The sequence below is a fragment of the Papaver somniferum genome, chromosome 1 (assembly GCF_003573695.1).
Source record: "Papaver somniferum cultivar HN1 chromosome 1, ASM357369v1, whole genome shotgun sequence".
Classification (NCBI taxonomy): Eukaryota; Viridiplantae; Streptophyta; class Magnoliopsida; order Ranunculales; family Papaveraceae; genus Papaver; species Papaver somniferum.
In genome coordinates this window covers 54105990-54124747 of record NC_039358.1, presented here as the reverse complement: position 1 = coordinate 54124747, position 18758 = coordinate 54105990, and the positions used below count along the sequence as shown (strand labels likewise).

Sequence of the window (18758 nt, the reverse complement as noted above, 5' to 3'; positions counted from 1 at the left end):
GTTTAAGATAATATCATCTATTGTGTCGTTTCTCAAAGTGCTCTGCGACATTTTTGTAATGCGTTGTTAAGAATTTCGCGAGCGTATCGTTGTCGCGAAATTCTGATCCTACAGATCGAACCACGTAAATCTTGTGTCTTATTTTCTATTTTCATTATTTTTATCTTTATTTTCATATCAAATAAGTTTAGATATAGAAGTTATAGTCATGATAATACAAGGGGTGTGTTGTGGGATTTCCTGCAACTACACTCGAGATTAACTACATATTGAGGCACTAAGGATCTAAATCATCAACTTAAGAATTAAATTTAAAGTTCTAAAATAAAATCATCCCAAGTCTAAACCCTCTTTGAAATAAATACAAGAACTCCTCTCAGGTGATACAAATAAAATAGTGATTCGATTTGCAACCAGAATACACAACAAAATAAACATAACAAAAGCTAATCAACTAACGGACTCAACTCCTCAAAACTTCCAAGACTTGATCGTCCATAGCATGTGCACACTTGATCAGTCTCTGAAACTGAAAGTGGGAATGAGTGAGCATATCATCCCAACCATCAGGGGCTAGCCCAGTTGGCCAGGAGCCTGACTCTCAAATAAGAGGTCGACGGATCGAGTCTCTACTCACGAGTTTGGAGATCTCATGAAATACTCCTCTTATGTAAATCTAGTTTAATTTAAATTATTAATATATGTTCTTTCCTATTAAAAAAAAAGCATATCATCCCTAAAAGGGATTCCCAATAGAAATAAAATTTAACTTTCAAGTAATCATTGGCATGATTTGGAAAACAATACGTGTTTTCCTACACATTAAAATGCGACCAAATCACTGAAATAAACAATCATGTATATGGAACTAACTCCTTATTTGAAATTTAATATTGATGCCAATTCCAAACTTGATAGGATAATATTAATGTCAATTCCACACCTAATAAAGCACAAACACATAAGTATAAATGAAGAAACGTATCCTATATACCACAGATGGAAATTCTTATTTCCCACAACATTCACAAAGACAAACAAAACATTACAGATCCTTTCCAAGCAATGGAGAGGTTAAAAGAACCAACAGAACTTTCGGAAATTAAAATCAACAATACATGGAATTCACAATCAGATAATGCATGAGTTTGTTAAACATATATTTTTGTAAAAGAAACATCAATGGTTACAAAAGAGTTAATCTAAATTCCCACCTATTTTGATGACAAATCACCCCTACCTCGAGATATTCGATTCACTGGTTCATCATTTGAATTGATCGTTGATAATAAAAGGGTAACTGTTAATCACACAAGCACTCTAATAATTTAGCCAATAAGCTCACACAATAATCATCGCACAATATCATACAAGTCTCCAGTTATGGGTTAAATGAAATTACTAATGGTTCTAATTTTATCAATTTTTCTATAACCTAGTAATATGTAATTTGGGCATAAATAATTATCTACTTATCCAAATGGGTCAAATTAGGTGTCATTAGTGAAAATACGGGGGTCTAATAACCACACCCAACAAATTCGTTTGGAAATCTGGGAGGACTTACTCCAATATACTTTCAAGAGAATCAACTAGACAGTCAGACTCAATTATATAGAAAAGTATATCAAGGAGAGTCTATTTCAACACAATCAGAGTTAAACAAAAACAAATCCATAAACCTGATTTTAGTGTGAAGATCTTGGACCAAAATCTTTTGTGTTAATCACAAACTATTCAATATCCACCGAGTATAAACCTCTTCAAGCAACAATCACTAAAGGAATATTTCAACACGGTGTTCACATGAAACATGGTTAGTCCAGACTGGTCTAACAATGTGAAAATAGAAAAAATTCAATTGTTCAAGATCAATCAAGTCTGATCCAACAAACAAGGTCGGATTTACCAACTATGATTGATTAACGTACAACCTGTATTATTTCAATCATATAAATAAAATATAATGCGGAAAGAAATAACACTGACACCAGAAATTTTTTTAACGAGAAAACCACAAATGCAGAAAAACCCAGGGACCTAGTCCAGAATAAACACACACTGATTATAAGCTGTTACACCAATTTCCTACTACCTATTCGAACTAGATGTAAAACCTGCTTCAGCTGTACTCAAGCACTCATAGAACTCCTAGCAGAACACCGATTCTCTTTAGGAACTATTCTCATAAATCTTCTAGAAGAACGTTAGTTCAATTTAGAATACGCACCAACATGATTGATAATTTTCGATCTTTTGTTTCCACAAAACACTGAATCGATTTCCCTTTAGATGTGAATCAAGGTTTTGGAAATCTTGAAAAACAATTAATAGGTAAAAGTAATATCAAAAAAAAACTTATAGATTAGGGATTATTATGAAAAAGCGGGGGTCTAATAACACCACCCAATATTTTGCTTAGCAATCTGTATGGATAAACTTGAATATAATTTTAAGAGAATCAACAAGACTCAATAAATTAAAAGTATATCAATGAGTTTATATCTCTCTCTTGATTTGATTTACTCAAGCAGGAACTGCGAGTTCTAATCAAATGCAAGGAATAACTTGGATGGTACCAAAGACCAATATCCAAGGATCAATCAATGACAATCAACAACCAAAGGTTGGATTACTCTAATTGATGATCTAACGCACAACCTGTATTATTTCAATTATAAAGATAAAATAATATAATGCGGAAATTGAAATAACACGGACACCAGAAATTTTGTTAACGAGGAAATCGCAAATGAAGAAAAACCCCGGGACATAGTCCAGATTGAACACACACTGTATTAAGCCGCTACAGACACTAGCCTACTCCAAGCTAACTTCGGAATGGACTGTAGTTGAACTGCAATCAATCTCCCACTGATCCAAGGTACAGTTATGCTCCTACGCCTCTGATCCCAGCAGGATACTGCGCACTTGATTCCCTTAGCTGATCTCACCCACAACTAAGAGTTGTTAAGACCCAAAATCACAGGCTCGGCAATAAACAAATCTGTCTCACACAGACAAGTCTATCAAAGGATCAATCTGTCTCCCACAGATAAACCCTAAAGGTTTTGTTCCGTCTTTTGATAACAATCAAGGTGAACAAGAACCAATTGATAATCCGGTCTTATATTCCCGAAGAACAGCCTAAAGTTATCAATCACCTCACAACAATCTTAATCGTATGGTAGTGAAACAAGATGTTGTGGAATCACAAACAATGAGACGAAGATGTTTGTGATTACTTTTTATATCTTGCCTATCGGAGATATCAATCTCAAGCCAATCAATCAGATTGTACTAGTACGATAGAAGATGCAAGATCAGATCACACAACTACGATAAAAGTAGTATCGGTCTGGATTCACAATCCCAATGAAGTCTTTAAGTTGTTAACCTGTTTTTAGAAGAAGAAAAACACAATAAACAACCAAAGGTTGGATTACTCTAATTGATGATCTAACGCACAACCTGTATTATTTCAATTATAAAGATAAAATAATATAATGCGGAAATTGAAATAACACGGACACCAGAAATTTTGTTAACGAGGAAACTGCAAATGCAGAAAAACTCCGGGACCTAGTCCAGATTGAACACACACTGTATTAAGCCGCTACAGATACTAGCCTACTCCAAGCTAACTTCGGACTGGACTGTAGTTGAACCCAAATCAATCTCCCACTGATCTAAGGTACAATTATGCTCATGCGCCTCTGATCCCAGCAGGATACTGCGCACTTGATTCCCTTAGCTGATCTCACCCACAACTAAGAGTTTCTAAGACCCAAAATCACAGGCTCGACAATAAACAAATCTGTCTCACACAGACAAGTATATCAAAGGATGAATCTGTCTCCCACAGATAAACCCTAAAGGTTTTGTTCCGTCTTTTGATAATAATCAAGGTGAACAAGAACCAATTGATAATCCGGTCTTATATTCCCGAAGAACAGCCTAAAGTTATCAATCACCTCACAACAATCTTAATTGTATGGTAGTGAAACAAGATGTTGTGGAATCACAAACAATGAGAAGAAGATGTTTGTGATTAATTTTTATATCTTGCCTATCAGAGATATCAATCTCAAGCCAATCAATCTGATTGTACTAGTACGATAGAAGATGCAAGATCAGATCACACAATTAAGATAAAAGTAGTATCGGTCTGGCTTCACAATCCCAATGAAGTCTTTAAGTTGTTAACCTGTTTTTAGAAAAAGAAAACCACAATCAACAACCAAAGGTTGGATTACTCTAATTGATGATCTAACGCACAACCTGTATTATATCAATTATAAAGATAAAATAATATAATGCAGAATTTGAAATAACACGGACACCAGAAATTTTGTTAACGAGGAAACCGAAAATGCAGAAAAACCCCGGGACCTAGTCCAGATTTAACACACACTGTATTAAGCTGCTACACACACTAGCCTACTCCAAGATAACTTCGGACTGGACTGTAGTTGAACCCCAATCAATCTCCCACTGATCCAAGGTACAGTTATGCTCCTACGCCTATGATCCCAGCAGGATACTGCACACTTGATTCCCTTATCTGATCTCACCCACAACTAAGAGTTGCTAAGACCCAAAATCGCAGGCTCGACAATAAACAAATCTGTCTCACATAGACAAGTCTATCAAAGGATCAATCTGTCTCCAACAGATAAACCCTAAAGGTTTTGTTCCGTCTTTTGATAATAATCAAGGTGAACAAGAACCAATTGATAATCCGGTCTTATATTCCCAAAGAACAACCTAAAGTTATCAATCACCTCACAACAATCTTAATCGTATGGTAGTGAAACAAGATGTTGTGGAATCACAAACAATGAGACGAAGATGTTTGTGATTACTTTTTATATCTTGCCTATCGGAGATATCAATCTCAAGACAATCAATCTGATTGTACTCGTACGATAGAAGATGCAAGATCAGATCACACAACTACGATAAAAGTAGTATCGGTCTGGCTTCACAATTCCAATGAAGTCTTTAAGTCGTTAACCTGTTTTTAGAAAAAGAAAACCAAAGGTTAAAGGAGAATCGACTCTAGCACGCAAACTAGTATCACATGTAAGGTGTGGGGATTAGTTTTACACAATACTAAATGTCTCCTTTATATAGTTTTTAAAATCAGGGTTTGCAATCAATGTTAGCTTAGTAACAGAGCATTCAATATTCACCGTTAGATGAAAACCTGATTTAGATTCAAGCTAATATTTCTCAACCGTTAGATCAAAAACTTAGCTTGTTACACACACTTGACAATGCACGCTTCTAGGATTGTTAACCGTACCCAAACATATGCACTTGTTGGTTCAACAATAGTTAACCAAATGGTTAGCCATATGAGCATTTCACATCAACCATGTTCTTCTTCACCATAACTAGTTCAAATGACTTCAAATGAACTAGTTAGAGAGTTGTTCAATTGCAAGGAAATCTTATGTATTATACAAGACACAATTTAAGCAAAGATGATTTGATTCACTCGAATCGGTTCATGAACTTTTATAGCCACGGTTTGCAAACTGCATTCCTTAGTATTTTTAAGTTTAAGTTCAGAAATCATCTTCAGATATATAACCTTCTCAAGTTCGCAGACTAGGTTTGCGGACTTAAGTTACCGGATAGAGTTTACAAATTCCAGCAGAAATTCTCGGGTATGAGAGCTTCGCCGGTTCGTGGAATGAGTTCCCGGACTTAACTTCACGCAAGTAGTTTGTCAACTCCAGCAGAAATTCTCGGGTTTTAGAACTTCGGCAGTTCGCGGACTGGGTTCGCGGACTTGGCTCACGTCATTCTTACGGTTCTCTTGATCAACAAAGTTTGCAAACTTTGGTTCAAGGAATAAGAGTTATACATAAATGTGTTTCCACAACAATGCTTATGTCCACCATTGTTTATGTAATATAAACTCTCATTTCAATCATTAAAACATTCTTAAAGGACGTTATACAGTTGTTACACCATTTCTCGTCAAAGAAATTTTCAAGATGATTGAAACATAACATGACTTCCGTCACATGGTAAAGATAAACTTTATCGAAGCGAAAAGCTTACCAACACATATTTCGAGATATAGATAGGCGAGGTATACTCGGCTCTAAATACCAAATGTGTATAATCCAAGTATATATATATATAGCATACGGCTTCTTGTCTCAAAGAGTAGGAGATAGAGTATATAGACTTTTGAGTGATAGATACGTTCAAGTCTTCACATACCTTTTTGTCGAGAAGTTCCACCGGTTCCTTGAGTAGTTCTTCTACTTGTATGATGAATCGCCATGAAGTCCTTGATCTCAACTACACTTTCTATCCTAGTCCGAGACTTAGCTATAATAGAGTAGAAATCAAGACTAATAGTTTTGATCACTAACATTGACAAACATGCTTGAGATAGCAACGCATGCGAGTTCGACCGAGTAATGCTCTAACATATTATACTCTTCAAAAATAGGAAGAGAAACCTAATGATTCTATAACAAGAACGACTAGAATAAATTTAGAGATATCTTGTTTAAAACTTCTTAAGGATTATTAGAGATACCTCAATCGAAGTTTTCTTTCTAGCTTCCGATTTCGACTAACAAGTGTTGGTATACGATCAAAAACTGAAATCTATCAAAACCTAGGGTTTCTTATCAACAACTCTTGAATGGTTTTATATTAGAAGATAAAACCTTAGAATAGACAAGAGGTGAAAAACCTAGATTACAAGTTGTATAATCAATCACGAAGATTAAATCAAACTCGGATTTGTGATCCCCAATACAAAGATTTTACGAAGAACGGAAGACATAGAAAATAACCTTTTAAAGCTTACACCAATTTTCCAAAGGGAATGAAAAACGTATAGCACTCACAAACCCTTTATTTATAATGAACAATAGCTTGGAAGATAATCAAAGCTATTTTCATTTTTCAAGACTCTCCTACTTTTGAGAGTCTTTCCTAAGTTACAAACTCTTGCCAAAATAATTAAATAAATAATTAATTAGCAAATATTCTATTTATGTGAATAAATCACATTTTAACTCAGGCAGGAATTAAAAGTTATCACAAACACTTTAATATGGTAATCAAATATGTTTGGATTAATAACTATCTTTTCTAGATAAGGAAACATCACAAACATATGCAACAATGTCTTCTAGTCACGTCATTGGGCTCAAGTCCGTGAACCGTTACAAACAGTTTGTGGACTGTTTCCTACTAACAAACTGTAATAGTTTCAGCAACTCTTATAACTGTTACTTTAATAAACCACTCATAACTTCATTGTTATAACTCGGAATCGAGTGATTCTTGGATCGTTGAATTCGTAAGCTCATTCAATATAACATGAGAACATTTCCAGGGATAAAGGTTATTGTCACAAAAGTCGTGGCTCAAATAACCTCGAGTATATATACATAAATGTATATTAACTTTCATAGAAATTGTTCCATAGAGTGAGCACTTGCTTCGATGGATTAGAAAGGTAAAATTGAACAAGAATTCAAATGAAATCAATCACCACATAATTTTGTTGATAAAATCCTTGTTGATGTCTTCTTGGATCTAGTCTTCACTCTTCATCCTTGAAGGATAGCTTCGATTCTTCTTTTTAGACCTATTCTAGTCTGAAACTATCTTTAGTATACTAAATCAAGAATGCGTTTTGGAAACTAAAATTGACAACTAGATTGACATACCAATGCTAGTGAGTTCAACCGATCAATGTTCTAAAAATTAGAAAGCACTCGAAAACCTCTACTTCATTAAGACATTGAAATAATTCTAAGTGTTCAACCCAAATACAGTTCAACAAGTCACCTTTGAGGGTCTCTATATTACTCTCTTAAGTCCAAAACGATCAATATCAGTCTTTGCGGAATTTAGGGATTAAGATATACAACTTTGTCCTACTGATTATTTTCCAAATAACGCTCTAAACTATCCAAAAGGGCTCCAACTTATGACTACTCGTGACTGCTAACTCAGAAATACAGCAACGACGATTAGTTTTCGGCCATCGATATCTAACTCGTTTCTAAATGGAATTGAACAAACAATATGCCCACAGAACCACCAGACAAAATACTACAATTAACGTTTACAAATCTACGACTAATTATCAATTTAGTATACCTATAATCGTCTCTACATATTGGCCAGGGAACTTGAATAATTCACATAAAATCTTGATTTTTCAAATAATTATAAACTTAATTGATTCATGTCTATATAAGTATCTAGCAACTGCCCATTTTTATTATCATGTTATACCATCTATATGAATCATATTTAACGAATTAGAATCTAGTAAAGAAGTTACTTTAATTGGTTCATCAATCATCATAAGAATACTTCATCAAACCAAGTTGTGAAATCGTAAGTAGGAACGCGAATCATTTTTTAAATTTTGAGATTCAAATCGTATATTGAATCGTGAATCGTGGATTCATGGATGATTATTAAATCATTATTCTTACATTATAAATTAAAAATAGAAATATATATAAAAAAATTGAATGAATATGCAATATTCAATAAAATACAGTGGGAATACAAATTTATATACTGGGAAAACCTTATAAATATATATTATAAGTTGGTCAGTATCACAAAAACATGTCATAGAATGATGGTTGAAGATTTATATATATAGATGGTAGGGCGAGAGTTTGAATATCTTTAGGCATATAATCGTGCGATTTTAAATACCTTATTCAAAACCATTACCATGAATAATTACTTGATTATCATCTATTTATCTCTTTGAATTACTCCTACTCTTATTAACAATTACCACTTCCACTTGTGATAACGAATGCCGCACATACTGAATGCTCATGATCTGATGTACCTGTAGATCCAGCCTAACCTAAAAACCAAGGTGATTAAGATGACCAAGTCTTTCATATTCACCAAGACCTCTCACCTTTTCCACCTGCTAACCCATATAGTCTACCCTAATCCTTGTTTTTCTCCTCTTTATTCTTGTTTACACATCTTTCTTTTCACTCATTATAACTAGTCTAAGTAGTTCTCTATCTTTTACTCTATTTCTCCTCTTATTTAATCCAAAACATCCTTTTCAATACTCTTGATTAACCCACAACACCTATTTGCATAATCCTCTTCAAACTCTCCCAAACAGCCCACCTCCAGCTCATTCATGTTAACACCTCCCACTTTGTTTTACAAGAGAATATATATTCTAGAAATGTAATTAACTTAACTAAGCATAATTAACTTGATTAATAAGTTTCTAATATTACCATACACTCAAAATTACTAAGGGTAACTTTGTACTAACAAGAGGTCCTGGTCTGGTCGATTCAAAAGTCAAGGTTCATTTGTCAACAGTGAGTCAACGCCAGTTGATTTTAGTCAAATTTCTGCATCCAAATTTCAGGTTGCGGTATCTTTCTCATCCGACGTACGAATGACACGTTCTAATACTCCATTCTGCAAAACTTTTCGAGATCTATCTAATGATACTAATTTCATGTCCAAATTATTATTTTATTAAAAAAAATCATATTTATTTAATTGGGTTTTTAGCGGCTAAATCTTCTCGATCATCACTAGATCTTCTCGTAACCGGTCTAATAGCTTTGATGTGCTTGAGGATCCTTACATTCTCCCCACCTTGTGTCATTTTCGTCCTCGAAAATCGAATCTTCCTTCTGAATGCTCAAAACTCCCCACTTTATAGAGAAATATCATCTCTCAAGTAAATGCAAGTACTGCTCATACTTACAAACACACGAAAAATGCAACTCATTTTAAATGATTTTGAAACAACTTGAAACGAGACACAAATCTATATGCTTACCCATTTTATTTATTTTAATGAAATCAAATTTTAATCCCAAATGAAACTATATTATAACTAAATAATTTTTAAATTCATGTACTATTTAATAATAACTTAATGTTATAAGCATTATCCAAATGTTAGTACTATAGGCGTGGGACCGTTGACATGGTTATATTGACATAATCTTCACTAAAAATTTAGCTTCAAATTCATTGCCGGTTGGACTCAGTGAAAAAATGGCGCTAAAATGTGAAGATTATGTCAATATAACCATGTCAATGGATGCTACCCCATTTTTTTTTTACATATAATTGTCAATGTATCTATATATTTATTTCATCATGTGACTTGATAAAAATAAATAACCGCTAACAATTTTCCATAGTTGTTTGGTAATAATATTTTATTACTATTATTATATATTTCTTATTTCTTAGACCAATAAAAGTTAACCGTAATTAGTCATAAGGTCAAGTTTAATTTAATCACTAATACTAGATTTGATTTGATTTAATTTTATTTTCTTAAATGTATATTATTACTAAGTAATCCTTAAGTTGTACTATTAATATCAATTTCATTTTGCTAATACTATCTTATAATTATTATCCAAGTGATATTTACATTAACTTTTATTTTGATGATACATGTTCAGTAGTTTCATTACTTGTTTATCTTGAAGGCACTCTATTACTATTGTGTGATTAGATAAAACTTAATTTAAAATTATTACTTATGATTTATATATCTAATTTATTACTATCATCTCATTATATTTTTAATTTATTTTTAGATTACATCTGAAGCAAATTTTTCTGATTTTAGAAGTTATCCTGGAATTGTGCATACCCAAACTGGCTTTTGATTTTTTTTTTGTTTTTTTCTTTTAAAGTTCAAAAACAACTTCTTAAGTGGTATGGTAACTTTTTTTTTTTCAGGCACAATATTTAAGCCTCTGACTTCTAAAAATTAGGGCTGGTTCTGATAGCCAAACAGATTATTAGTGAGTGACTTTACATGTTTATTTTCCCCTTGACTTCTCAAAAGTACTACTTCAACTTCGGTGAGAAGCAGAAGTACTTTCCCACTTTGAGATGGTTTCCTAATCCAGCTAGGAAGCTTAAATAACACATATAGATGAGAGTTCTCCTCCTAATTTTCCTCTGAACTTTCTCTGTTGGTGGTTGCGTTTAAGAGCTCTATTGCAGATTCTGACGTGAGTTTGATTTTAGCCTTTTAGGTAAGAACTAATCAAACCAATTTCTCTTATTTCCCTCTTTATGCGTTTAATCCTATTGGCATTAAACTTTTCTAGTACTGCGCATCATGTGTTTGGTAAAATTCCTCAATCATATCAATTTGTTATTCTGAAAATTTGATGAATTCGTTTGTCACTTTATTGTCTTATTAATCTTTTTTGTGTTACAAAACCCTAATTTTGAGTGTGGGATTGAACCCAAAACCAATGGCTATGGAAAACAGACGTAGCCTAGGAAGTAAGATAAATCACATATACATGAATTGTGGCAGTGGTATCTTACAGTGATACCATATCTGCCTCGTGTGTTTTTCTTATGATAATTTTTGTACCATATGATGTTATTTCATCTGCTATCTTTTCGAGTCTTCCTTTGTTATTAAGCCATTCACAATTCTTATGAGAAGTCACATGTCTTGAAATGCTCAACTCTACGACTTAAATATGTAAATGTAAGAGGCATTGAGAGGTGGTTGCAACTCTGAACAGTTATCGGTTTGAAACAGCTTCTCGTAAGAAAGCAGTTTTGGTATCAACCAACCTAAGAAGAGTTCTCTTTCAACTAGAAGTTCTTGTTTTAGATATTTTCAGTCTTTTAGTTATCTTTCCCATACTGCAAAGATTTAAACTTCGTAGATGGAAGAAGGACAAAAGAACTCATCTACGACAAAAGAACTAATACTTTCAGTATTAGTTCTTGTTTTAGATACTTGTACTAATGGTGTTTTTTCCTCTTGTTTATCAGTTAAGACAAAAGAACTCAGGAGGAAGAAGTTCAATAGCAACTTTTGTACTGCATTGCGAATACTGAATTTTGCTGAATTTCGTGAAGATGAAAGAAGAAGAAGTTAGAAGGTGTCAAATTCAAGAATGGTACCCAAAATTCAAATCTGTTTCGATCAAGACCCAAATCCTTGAGCTTCCAGAATCCTTTGTCGAATACCTATTAGATGATTCTGGACCTTTCCTACTTCCTGAGTCCGTAACTGGTGAAGATGCATTGCCTCGAAGAATCCACAATCCCGAAGAAGCAGACGACTTCCAAGTTCCAGAGAATTCTGATGACGAATCTGAACAATCTTCACCACCACCGTGTTTCCCAGAACTCGAACTGGCTGTTAAACAATCAATTGAGACTCTTAATGGGACTGTTTTCCCTAAACTTAATTGGAGTGCTCCCAAGGATGCTGCTTGGATAAGTACGACAGGGAACTTGAAGTGCACCTGCTTCAGTGAAATTGCACTCTTGTTAAAATCATCCGAGTCTTTAACGCATGATCTCTGCCATGCCTTTGGTTCTTGTGATGATACAACTTCTTCAAGGCCATCGACGTTCTACTTAGCTCTTCGAAAATGGTACCCAACGTTCCATCCAGAGATGGAATTTCGTTGTTTCGTCAGCCGTGGCGTTCTTGTTGGTATTTCTCAGCGAGAGGTCACATCATTCTATCCTGTCCTTGTGGAGAAGAAAGAAGATCTTAAGAACTCAATCCAGGAATTTTTCACGGAGAATGTCCAACAGGTATTTGAATCAGAGAATTACACATTTGATGTGTATGTGACCAGCAAAGGGAAGATTAAGATCATTGATTTTAATCCCTGGGCTCCCTTTACATTGCCACTGTTATTCGATTGGGAAGAATTGGAAATGAGTTCTGTTGAAGAGGGCGATTCTGTTCCGTTTCGAATTGTTGATACCTGATGTGGTGTTCGGCCAGGTTTGAAGACTGCAGTTCCCTATGATTACTTGGATACAAGCCCAGGTAGTGGCTGGGATCAGGTCTTTAGGAAACCGGGGATGCAGTCTGAATCTCCGGAAGCTGGTGCTTAAGGTTTATTAACAAGGTTTACAATGATCTAATGTTTTTTTGTTTTTTTTGTGGTAGAAACTCATATGCTTCTTGTGATCAATTCATTAACATTAACGATTACAGATCTATTCTTGCATAATAGAGGAATTTTTGACTCGTATTATTGAGCTAGAATTAAATGAAATTCGAACTGTTTATAATACATTCTTATCGTCTCTAACCTGTGTAACTTGAAATTTGAATCTGATAATACGTAGAAGATGGGAAAATGGAATGAACCTTTTCTGTGTCTTAGTCTCCAACGTGGTTGATGAAGCCTTTGTTTGATTGAAAGTTAAAAAATGAGGCCAGTAGAGTTAATTGTAATAGTTTGTAGTAACGCCAGGCGAGCTTCAACCTTTGGTCCTTTGCATTATAATGTGGTTCAACCATCAAAGATCTGCATTCACGGTGGGAAGTATCATCTATGTGGCGTTCTGATATTTATTTACTACTCACAATATATCTTCTTTTATCAGTGTTTTGTAGAGCAGGTAAAACATTACGATCTAAGACAATGTCAGTAGTATCAGAGCTTGGGTGTATAGTATTGAGTCCCATAACACATTTAAGCAAAGATAAATTACCTCAAAACAGGGCGGGAATAAAAGTAAAAGGAAATAAAAGTCAAACTGATTTGACTCATGAATCAAACAAAATTCTAATACTAACGCTTCTTTCTACTCTTAGAACCATGCTAGCTAATCTGTTGTCGGCACTTGATACGATTTATCTCACGCAGATCTACAACCTGCGAACTCCTTTCCTTCGGTTTGCGAAACAACACTTATTAGCTTCTCCGATGGAATGTGTTTGAATATAGACGCCTGAATCCATGTAGGATACGCAACCCTTTTTTTAAATTCTAATTTTTCTTTTTTTTGAAAGAAAAAGGACAAAAATGAATTAAAATTTAGATCTCATCAAAAAGATGAAGGCTAAAGGAGAGAATACAAATTAATTAGTTGTTTCCGACAACAGCATCCCAATTACATATTAAGGTACTCAAAGAGTAACCTTAAAAAAGACTGGTGTATTCAACGACCAATGATACAAAGTGCACTTAACCGATATTATCAGCTGACTAATAGTTCTTCTAAAGTTTCTATAAAGTCAGTCATAACGTTTTTTCCATATGTTCCACCAAATCGCGAAAGGAAGAAGGCCCCAAATCATTTTCCCTATGTGTTTGCTCTTCTTGCTAGACCAATCCCAAATGCTCATCTTGTTTTCGGCAAAAACCCACCTCACTCCAAAGTTATCTAAGAAGTTGTTGATGGTGGCTTTTAGACAAAGGGTAAAATCGTAAAACCTTATATATAGCATGACGTCACCAGTAACACCGAACACATTTATTAAAACATTCAATGCACCTTGACAATGATTACCCGGGTATCTTTTTTCAAAAATACTGAATTAGGGTTTCAGCGCGCAAAACCCTAAGTCCAAAACCAAACCGCATACTGCGCACCATACCAACCACGCCAAAACCAAGCAGCATACTGTGCACCATGCCAACCACATCAAAACCAATAGGCATACTTCGCACCATGGCAACCATGCCATTGGTACATGCCGAAAGTGGCGCTGGTAGCCTAGCTTGCCAAACCGTGCAACCTAGGGCCAAAGCCGCCACATGCCATTGGCGCATGCCAAAAGTGGCGCTGGTAGCCTAGCTTGCCAAACCGTGCAACCTAGGGCCAAAGCCGCCACATGCCATTGGCGCATGCCAAAAGTGGCGCTGGTAGTCTAGCTTGCCAAACCGTGCAACCTAGGGCCAAAGCCGCCACATGCCATTGGCACATGCCAAAAGTGGCGCTGGAAGCCTAGCTTCCCAAACCGTGCAACCTAGGGCCAAAGCCGCCACATTCCATTGGCACATGCCAAAAGTGGCGCTGGAAGCCTAGCTTCCCAAACCGTGCAATCTAGGGCCAAAGCCGCCACATTCCATTGGCACATGCCAAAAGTGGCGCTAGTAGCCTAGCTTGCGAAACCGTGCAACCTAGGGCCAAAGCCGGCACATGCCAAAAGTGGCACTGGTAGCCTAGCTTGCCAAACCGTGCAACCTAGGGCCAAAGCCGCCACATGCCATTGGCACATGCCAAAAGTTGCGCTGGAAGCCTAGCTTGCCAAACCGTGCAACCTAGGGACAAAGCCGCCACATGCCATTAGCACATGCCAAAAGTTGCGCTGGTAGCCTAGCTTGCCGAACCTGCAACCAAGGCATGCCACACATGCCATACACCACTTGCAGCCTGGCATCACCACTTGCACCCGATGTGCAACCTGCAACCAAGGCATGCCACACATGCCATGCACCACTTGCAACCTGGCATTCCCACTTGCACCCATTGTGCAACCTGCAACCAAGGCATGCCACACACGCCATTGGCACATGCCATGCACCACTTGCAGCCTGGCATTGCCACTTGCACACGATGCGTGACCTGCAACCAAGGCATGCCATTGGCACATGTCATGCACCACTTGCAACCTGGCATTGCCGCTTGCACCCATTGCGTAACCAGCAACATGCTACACGTTTTCCATGAAAACACTCGAGACATCAACACATGTCACAAACTGGGGGATGCTCTTCAGGGTTTTGGTTTGGCGGTTTACAGCGTGCGGCGTACACCATGCCCGCAATAAGAAGGTGTAATAAGAAGAAAGCGGTCAAGTAAATAGGGAAGTAATTGTGAAACGCTTTTCCTTTATGAAACATCAATTCCATGCGTTAACAGTTACCACCTCCTCTCATTCACTCACCACTTTACTCTCTTCCTTAATGAGACAAGGGTACGTTTCACTTCAACTTGTATAAATAGGTCTTACCTATTTCCACCAGACAACAATTCTTGGTCAGGAGAAAAATACAACACTCAGAAAGCAACCTTGCTAGCTTTCCCAAAAAGCTTTCAACTCTTGCTAGCTTCTCAAGCTTTCACCTTCTGATACAAGTTGAATACTACCCTTCCAGAATCATTCTGGTCTCAAACACTTTCTTCGCTTCCCTCCCTAAACCAACCCTTCTCCTTCACTTTGTGACCGAAGCAAGTCTGGAACGGCCATCTTCTTGGTTAGGCCAGAATTGTGCAAATTGATCTCTAGAATCTGAAAGTACTCACGTGCAGTACATTTGTTTAGGGTCTAGATTTTTTTCTCACCCACCTACCACCTACCGAAGTTACCAAAATCGGCAGAAACGGTTTTCACCCATAAACAATTGGCGACCACAGTGGGAGATTGATCTTTCGGTTGCAATATCCGCTTCCTGAAATCGATCTCATGCCTTGATCCGAATGTCAGGATGACAAAAGCAGACAATTGGTTTAGGGATCTACAACTCGACTACCAGACAACCCGGTTACCAGTTGTAAACCGCAAGAAACGGCTGGGGACTTCGCAGGAAACAGAAGCAAACGACTCAGTCACCAGGAAGCTCCAAAACAACCAGGGACTTTCCGAAATCGCGGCAATACTACTGCGGAAATACTACTTACAATACTGGTTTTGCGCGGGAAAGATCGTATTTGCATCCAAAAGACTCAGAAACTGAGTAAGTCTAGATCAGACGAGATATGCAATTTATTCTTTCGGGTTCTCGAAAAACCATCATACTATTTCACCCTAATCCAACTACCGGCACACACTTTCGTGAAAGAAATATCTCGTTCACAATTCATAACCAAAGTAACATTATGAAAACCATTCATTTCAAAAATAATCCAATATCCTCAAAAAACAAATATATTACCAATCGTCTATCAAAACCAGTCGAACTCTAAATCATACACCCAGCGTGTCTTTCAAACAAAAAAAAGAAACGTCTAAGGAAAGTTATCCAACAGTGGTCTGCTCTTCTTGGTGAAGGCGTCCCTTGCGTCCTCAAGAGCCGCTCTTTTCAGAGTCAACGTCTTGGACAATTCTTCGATTTCTGCTTCCTGCTGCGCGATTTCACCTGCGGAAAGACTTTCGACCATCATGGTTTTCGATTTCTGGACCTCGGAAAAGCCTTTGAAAAACCACGAAGCGTTGAAATCTTTCTCTACACACATATCACGATGATGCTCCCAGCTGGCGATGACATCTTCAGAAACAGTATGGCCAGTCACTTCGCACATGTCCTCGACTGAAGATAAAGTTTCTTCCACACGTTTGGCCAATGAAAATCGACTGGTGATCTTCCTGGTTGTGTCCATGTGTCCGTACTTCTCCCAGATTCTGGTGTACAGCACCTCATACTTAGCTGGCACGCTGAAACCGCCAACCAGCACATGACCTGGGTAAGGAACCAAGTATGGGGGATCGAAGGTAGCGCCTGCAACCGAACCCACGACTGGCAAAGGGTTCTTTTCCATGCTCACATCAACAGCCGCCAGAACATCCTCAGTCGTGCCCATACTTTCCATTTAACCAACTTCCATATCTGAGTCACCAACGGCGGTCACCGTCACTAAAGGCAAGTTTTCACAAACCTCCGCCTCAGAACCGTCTCCCGAATCAGATTCTTCCCGCAAGTTCGAGTTAGACGCTTTCAAAAAAAAAAGGAAAGAGAAAAGAATAAGGGAAAGGAAAACGTGAAACTTATCGAGCCACTTCCTGAAGAAGATCCAGCGCTGTTGTCGGAAGAACTACTTTCACTTTCTGAACTTTTATCTTTCTCAGACTCTTCCCCATTATAAGAAGGCTCAATGCCGCCGACGTCTTTCGAAAGAGTTGTTGTCTCCTGACGACGGGCAAGTGCGGTAAAAGCGTTAACATTACCGAAACCCTGGTAGAAACAAGATGCAAATATTCAGAAGTAGAAATCTACGTGTTTCGGGTGAACCAGCAAGGGGACTGACGCTTACCTGGATATTGGAAGAGTTGAAAGACACGGGAGCTGCTGGGTCAGTCGAAACCGACCGAAATCCGCCAGCGCGATTCTTCGTCCTCCGTTCCTTCACCTGGGGACTATCCACGTTGTCGGGCAACTTTCGCTTAGGATCCCTCAACATCGGATGCTTCTTCAAAACCTCAGGGGAGGGTCTACCACGAGTGTTCTCCACTGCATGATTTACAAAACCGCGGATCATAAGGAACTCATCGTGCCAAAACTCATTGTAATTGGAAGTAGTCGAAAGAACTCTTCCCGACTGCAAGAAGGGTAGACGCATACCCGGATCGAAAACACTGGCATTGAGAGCAACGAGCAACGGATCTTTAGGGACAACCGGCTGGCGAGCAAGAGGGACCCCTTGGTCGAAACCCATGTGGCGAGCAGCACGATCAATGTTATAGGAATCTACCTGGAAAGATCCCCTAAATAAAGACGGAATATAACTGGGCATGCAGCTTCGCATAAACAAGTTTTCACCAACACTCAACCTTTAGAAAGCAAAGTTATATTCGGAACATAAGCAAAGGTGTTAATTTGAACTACAGACTTATGCACTGTAGCCCACGGGAGAAAACTGATTTCATATGACTTATCAACAAACCCGACCAAGCTCAAGCCAACTATGGGCCGCCTGTTCACCCATCGTAGAATTCTGGAGCCGCACCAACTCGCAGGAATCGAAGGTAACGATTTAGGAGCATACTTCTCGAAATGCTCCCATAACCACGCTTGAAGGAAAGCAACATGAACATACGAATCCACTTTCATGAAACCGTTCGAAACACGCATGTCCGCGACCAGGTGATCCAGGTGCGTATACAGGGAACCAAGGAATAAATTTCCAATGGGGAGGACTTCACCTTTCGCTATCCTCACAGAAATCGCCATAAGCTCTGGTCTTATCTCCTTCTTGCCGGAACCGTCATCAAAAACGTCCATGGA

At 37.4% G+C, this 18758-nt stretch overlaps 1 protein-coding gene across 1 annotated transcript; it reads left to right on the top strand.

The window, feature by feature from the left end:
• The first annotated feature begins 10827 nt into the window (after positions 1-10827).
• LOC113287076 (cell division cycle protein 123 homolog) lies at positions 10828-13053 on the top strand. Its single transcript, XM_026535743.1, has 2 exons — positions 10828-11066; positions 11830-13053. The coding sequence occupies exon 2, from the start codon at positions 11917-11919 to the stop codon at positions 12784-12786; it is 870 nt and encodes a 289-aa protein (XP_026391528.1). The 5' UTR covers positions 10828-11066; positions 11830-11916; the 3' UTR covers positions 12787-13053.
• The last annotated feature ends 5705 nt before the right edge of the window (positions 13054-18758 follow it).